We start from the raw sequence: 6,802 nt of genomic DNA, 5'->3' as shown, positions 1-6,802 counted from the left end.
CCTTCTGGGCGTAAAATAGCTTAAGGTCTTAGATGAGAGTGATCAAGTCTAATCTAGCATTAAGAACACTTATCAAGCATAGAACAATGTTAATCAAGCCATAAACATCCTAAATATCCACCTAATCACCCTGATCTATCCAACCGATGAATCACAAGGTCACTACTCACTAATTTCCATGAGAAACCTTAAACCCATGTAAGGATCAAGGCTAATCATGTTAATGAGCAAGAGAAACACAAATATAAGATGAAGTACTTCCTTAGATTATCAAAAGATTCAAGCTTTTACAAGTTTAGACAAAGTCTTGAGAGAAAATGAGATAAGTCTCAACTTGGGGATTACAAGAGTATTTATATGGTCTTTGGAAAACCTAATGGTTTCCATAGAAAAGTCTAAAATGCACTTTAAAAATGTTGATTTTCGGCCAAGGTAAAGACGCGATCCGAGTAGATGCCATGGTCGCAACCCGCGTCAGCTCCTTGTCCAGCTTCCTCTTCTCGCGCCCGGGTAAGGGAACCCGAGTTGGTCCAACCCGCGTCAGGGTTGATATGCCTCTAGTAAATCAATCATAACTCCTCCAATACAGCTCCAAATGACTTGAAACCACTTCCATTAGAAAGATAACTTAATTTCCCACGACACCCCAAAACATGAGCTTCAAAAGATATCTTTAAGGTCTCCATCCATGTTCATCTTTCACCCTTTTGCACCACAAATGTCTCTAAACACCTCCAAAAACTCCATAGTACACTCCAGCCCCTAATAAAGACCCATGTAAAGCAAAATGGACCCTAAAGATGCCTAATTCCTAATCTACATGATCATTATGTACAAGAAATGATGGTTAAAACCCATGTTCAAAAACTCGGCTAACTCGGCCGATTAAACGGCGAGTATACGCGGTGCGGCTAACCACCGTAGTGAATCAACCATAATCGGCCATAAAATCGGAAGTTTAAAATTTTTTGTTTTGGTTTCGATTTCTATTAAAAATCAGTGCGTTTAAGTTAGATCTATACATATTAAATGAAATTGTGCGAAAAAATGATGAAATAAAGTGAGAAAACTGAACACAAAAATGGAGGCAGGCAGTTTTGCAGAGGTTAAGTTCGCAGGGCAAAAGGAAAATGATGACTGGGCAAATTACCATTTTACCCTTTTTTAAAAGAAAAAAACTGAAAATAAGCCCAAAATGATGAAACCAGGAGTTGAACCCGAATATTAACACAAGTAAACGACACTTTTACCATTTAAGCTAGAGCGTTTCTTTGCACACTTAATGCAATTACATGTTTATATACACATATATACATAAAATGATGAATAACTAATCCCCGATTAATCTGCGATTAATCTCCGAGCATCTGTTAACTCGCTAGGCCCGAGTGTGCCGCACGGATAGCGCCTGGTGAGCTTTCGAACATGGGTTAAAACCATGTAAATATGCAAGATATCATAAAACCCGAACGAAACTTATAAGCATAATATCAAAAATCTAAAACTTCGAATCAACCAAACCGAATTCAACGGGCTTCTGAACATTCATGACTACATTCTGCCTTGCCTATTAGTATACGTTAAGATAAAAATGCAAAACCAAATAAAAACTCAAAGAAGTTCAATACAGGGTATCTGCAAATGTAACTATTTTAACGATGCACTTAAGTTGCAATAATTGCATCTAGAAGCAATTCTTTGAGCATTTAACCATTAAATATATAAATAGCTAGAAAATAAGAAAAAGAATGAGATGAATTTTCAATAAAACTGGTAATAAACCTTTTTATGTCTTTCAAATTCATAAATTTGATATTTTGACAATTTTTACAAAGATTAAAAAATAATTATATATATATATATATATATATATTAATTATATTTTTTAACTAATAGTATCTGAGATAATAAAATTATTTATAAAATCACTATATTTTTCCATTGACGTTAAATCTAAATTGTATCATAATTATAAAACACAGTAACATTCTTTATATAATAAGAAAATATATAAATAATACTTTTATTAAACGAAAAGTATTTGCTTATTCATGAAGCACTTGTCTAGTCGTCTTCCGAATTCCATTTACATCTAGAAACTTATACACATCTATTGGTCAATTGGCTTATTGGCTATGTTACATGGAAACGGAAGCGGATACGCGAAAGCGGAATCGCGTAGAAGCGTAAAAACGAGAATTTAAAAAAAAATAAGAAGCGGATACGTGTTGAAAGTGTATATTCAAATATAAATATAAATATATATATATATATATATATATATATAATATAAACATAAAAATTATTTTATAAAACTTATGACTAAAAATATGTGATTCGAATTAAAAAAAAATCACTTATTCATTTTTAATAATTTTCCATTTAGTTGATTTCATATTTAACTATTAAAATACTAACAGATCAAGCTTATAAAAATATTATCAAACTAATTATTTTTAATAAATCATAAATATATGTAACAATATATTTGAATATATATGCACTATCTCTTATAAAAATTGTTATGCACAAAAATAATTTATAGTAGTAGTTTTGATATTTGCATATTTTGTATTTCGTTTATTTTAATACTATTAATTTTAGATTTTATATAAAATAAAGATATAATTTTATTTTTATATTTATTCATGAAACTGAATTTTTAAAATGGAAGCGTGATTCCTAAACGGAAGCATAAGCTTCCAAAGTGTTTTTAAAGATGTATTTTTGGAAACGTATTGTAAGCGAGATTCCAGAAGCTTCCACGAGATTCCGACTCCGATTCTGGTTCCGAAGCGGACGAAGCTTTCTTGCAACCTAGCTTATTGGTGGAATATCTGGATTATTCATACTACGATGCATGAAGATATTTAATGAGCCATTTTATCTCATAACTATTCAACTAAAATCCAAAATGCATGAGTTGATAACAATATATTTAAGAGCGTTAGAACATCCCCAACCATAAAGTATCCCAACTGAAGATTTTAATAAAAAAAAGTAATATTTTTGATGTATTTTAGTTTTTCATTTAAATTTTAACTTTTAATAATATCTGATCAATTAAAGAATTATACTTGTCTCTAAAACAGATTTTAATAATAAAAAGTAATATTTTTGATGTATTTTAGTTTTTCATTTAAATTTTAACTTTTAATAATATTTGATCAATTAAAGAACAATACTTGTCTCTAAAATTTTTCAACAGATTTTTAAAATTTTTATTAACTAAGAATCTTATTAGTTATTAGTATATCACCAATGGACATGCTCTTAGATCAGTCTCATCTTTATCATATGTCTGTGCGGGTGTGATTGAGTGGTGCGAATTTTAGAGAAGAGTCAAGCATTTGAAGTTCGAAATCTACCATCTAAGATATATTTTTCGTGTTAAGGCACATGAAATTAAGCAATATGCTTTCGACCTTCAGAATTAGTCAGGTTCTCGAACCCAGATGATGACCTGGATCATAAAAAAAGTGTTAGATGCTAAACGGTAGGCTTGAGACGGATCGGATATCCGGATCCGGATCTTTATCCGGCGGATCCATAATTTTACTATCCTTATCTGGATCCGGGGTTCTCGGATATCCGGGTGTTGGATATCCTTCTAAAAATTGTAATATTCGGCGGATATCCGGATCCATATTTGGATCCTTAAAATAAATAAAAAATAATATTAATATATAAAAACTATTAAAAATAATTTAAAAATAAAAAAATATTTAATGTTTTTAATTATTTCTATGTATAATATTACAAAATTTACATAAAATTTATATATACTATTATAAAAATAAAAATATATTAAATAAATTAATTTTTATATATAGATATTACTATTTTTGAAATAGTTATTAATAAAACTTACGGATCCGGATATCCGGACTAAAAAATTAAGCTATCCGGATCCGGATCCGGCTTTGACGGATCCAACATTTTACTATTCGGATCTGAATTCGGCCTCTCCGGATATCCGGATTTTCGGATCGGATCCGGATCGAATCCGGATCTCGGATAAAAGTCCCATGCCTATTAAACGGACGTGCTTGCTTATAATTTAATTTGTTTTGACATTAATTAAAATTTAATTATATAAACTAAAATCTCATAATATTAAAATTTTGAATTACTTGTTTGAAGCGTTTTACCAATAAAGATCTTTGGCCAAAAAAAACTTCTCTTTTGTGGACAGAAACAAAAACTACTTAAGTGGGTGGTATACTAGTTTGACTGACCATTTAAGCATCAATTATTTAAAAGAACATCGAAGATTATCGCACTGTCTATCCTCCACTTGTTTTGTATGCATAAGACACAAGACTTTATTATATATCGCTTCATCTTTAAGGGGTTCAATAGCAAAACCTACTTTGCCATTTTTTTCTGTTAAGAAAATCAATTGACAAAAAGAGATCAATCTTAGAAAAAAATGCAACTAGAGCTTGTTTTCATACCATCACCTGGTGACGGCCACATCAAACCACTAGTGGAAGTTGCTAAGCTTCTTGTCGAGCGTGATGACCGTGTCTCCGTCACCATCCTTATCATCCCTCAAATGGTTGGATTCAGTACCGGAAGCTCTAGCTCCTACATCGCTTCTCTCTCCACCGCATCTGAAGACCGCCTCCACTACAACGTTCTCTCCGTCGCCGATGAACCAAACTCCGATGGCCCTAAACCCAATTTCCTCGCTTTCATCGATAGCTTCAAGCCACAGGTGAAGGCCGCCGTTGAGAAACTCATCACTGACCCAGCACAACCCGAGTCGTCACCGCCGTCACGGCTTGCTGGTTTCGTGGTGGACATGTTCTGCACGGAGATGATTGATGTGGCCAACGAGTTTAACGTACCGAGTTACCTGTTTTACACCTCAAACGCCACGTTTCTAGGGACACAATTCCACGCTCAGTATCTTTATGACGTTGAGAAATATGACGTCAGCGACTTGAAGGATTCGGACATAACCGAGTTGGAGGTTCCGTGTTTGTCTCGTCCTTTACCGGTTAAGTGTTTCCCATCTGTGATGTTAAACAAGTACTGGTTACCGATTGTGTTTGGCCAAGTGAGAAGATTCAGAGAAACCAAGGGTATTTTGGTAAATACCTTTGCTGAGCTGGAGCCTCATGCTATGAAGTTTTTCTCCGGCGGAGATAATAATCTTCCCACGGTGTATCCCGTTGGACCGGTTTTGAATCTCAAAACCAAAGGTCCGGATTCAACCGACGACAAGCAGACAGAGATCCTAAGCTGGTTGGACGAGCAGCCTCGTGAGTCTGTTGTGTTCCTCTGTTTTGGGAGCATGGGAGGGTTCCGTGAGGACCAAGCAAAGGAAATAGCTATAGCCCTTGAGCGAAGTGGTCATCGTTTCCTTTGGTCTCTTCGCCGTGCCCTGCCTAAGGGAACGATGGGACATCCCGGAGACTTTACAAACCTTGAAGAGATCCTCCCGGAGGGGTTCTTAGACCGGACGGCGAAGATAGGGAAGATTATCGGTTGGGCTCCACAGAACGCCATACTAGAAAACCCTGCGGTCAGAGGATTTGTGTCGCACTGTGGATGGAACTCAACACTTGAGAGTCTCTGGTTCGGTGTTCCAATGGCCACGTGGCCTCTTTATGCTGAGCAACAGATTAATGCATTTGAGTTGGTGGAGGAGCTAGGGCTAGCGGTGGAGATCCGGAACTCTTTCCGGGCCGATATTATGGCGGAGGAGTCGGAGTTAATGACGGCGGAGGAGATAGAGAGGGGGATCCGGTGTTTGATGGAGCAGGATAACGTGAGGGATAGAGTGAAGGAGATCAGTGAAAAGAGCCACGTGGCGTTAATGGAAGGTGGGTCTTCTCACGCTGCTCTTCTAAAGTTCATTGAAGACGTCACTACGAATATCTCTTGAATGTTCGCCAAGTGTTAAGAGAATCTTTCATGACTCTATCTATGGCTATCATTTGTTTACCCATTTCGTTGGTTAAGATCTTATGTGACGTTTGACCAAAAAAAAAAAGATCTTATGTGACGATGGTTTGTAATATCTCTTAATAGTTTTTTTTTCCATTTTTTTTTTTTTTTTTTGCAACTGTGTGACGTTTTTTTTGTGTGACATTTCTTTCAAAAAAAAGATCTTGTGTGACGTTTTTTTTCATTTCGACTATTAAAATAAATGAGATTTGAAAATGACTGAATATTAATACTGTATTAGATTGTTTTAGTAATGTTATGTATTACAGAAATGTTGCATATACATGTTATGTTAAAGATGTCCACTGATTAGTGGTTATATAGATAGTATTCAGTTTTTTTAGATCCGTATTTTTATGCTTACCTGTTACTACATGTCGTCTTACTTCGGTACACGAATGGGCCAACATACGTCAAACTTATAGTCCCCTTCGACTAAGACCGGCCATGACCCTTAGATACAAAAGGATGAAGCATTCACTAATTTGACACATGAATGCTTTAAATTTGTAAAGATGACGGCTACATTAGTGGATTAGTCAGTTTTTTATTGCATTTAAATGAGTTTGCAAGGAAAGATATTACTTATCTATTTTCCTCTTAAATATTTTTTGCAGTTGAGATTTTAAATCAAACAAAAAAGTTTTTTAACACAATTTGGTTTTCTAAACTGTATTAAATGAATTGTATCTGTTGAAAATAAAACAGCCATGAGCTTTTGATGGAAAAGGTTAGTAGGCTTTTGAAGTCATATATAACGAAGACAAGATATACATATATAGTACAAACCTTTAATAATATGACATGTATAACCTAGGTTGTAATACTTATCACCTGTACTAGC

The 6,802-nt window shown here is 34.6% G+C and overlaps 1 protein-coding gene across 1 annotated transcript; it reads left to right on the top strand.

Annotated features, from left to right (window-relative positions):
* The first annotated feature begins 4,288 nt into the window (after positions 1–4,288).
* LOC106343233 (UDP-glycosyltransferase 71B2-like) lies at positions 4,289–6,004 on the top strand. Its single transcript, XM_013782389.1, has one exon. It carries the CDS (start codon positions 4,433–4,435, stop codon positions 5,894–5,896), a length of 1,464 nt encoding a protein of 487 aa, XP_013637843.1. The 5' UTR covers positions 4,289–4,432; the 3' UTR covers positions 5,897–6,004.
* Positions 6,005–6,802: the final 798 nt, after the last annotated feature.

Source organism: Brassica oleracea, chromosome C5 (assembly GCF_000695525.1).
Source record: "Brassica oleracea var. oleracea cultivar TO1000 chromosome C5, BOL, whole genome shotgun sequence".
In the NCBI taxonomy this organism is placed as follows: Eukaryota; Viridiplantae; Streptophyta; class Magnoliopsida; order Brassicales; family Brassicaceae; genus Brassica; species Brassica oleracea.
Note: the sequence above shows the minus strand (reverse complement) of the source record. Positions and strands in the feature narration are given on the sequence as shown.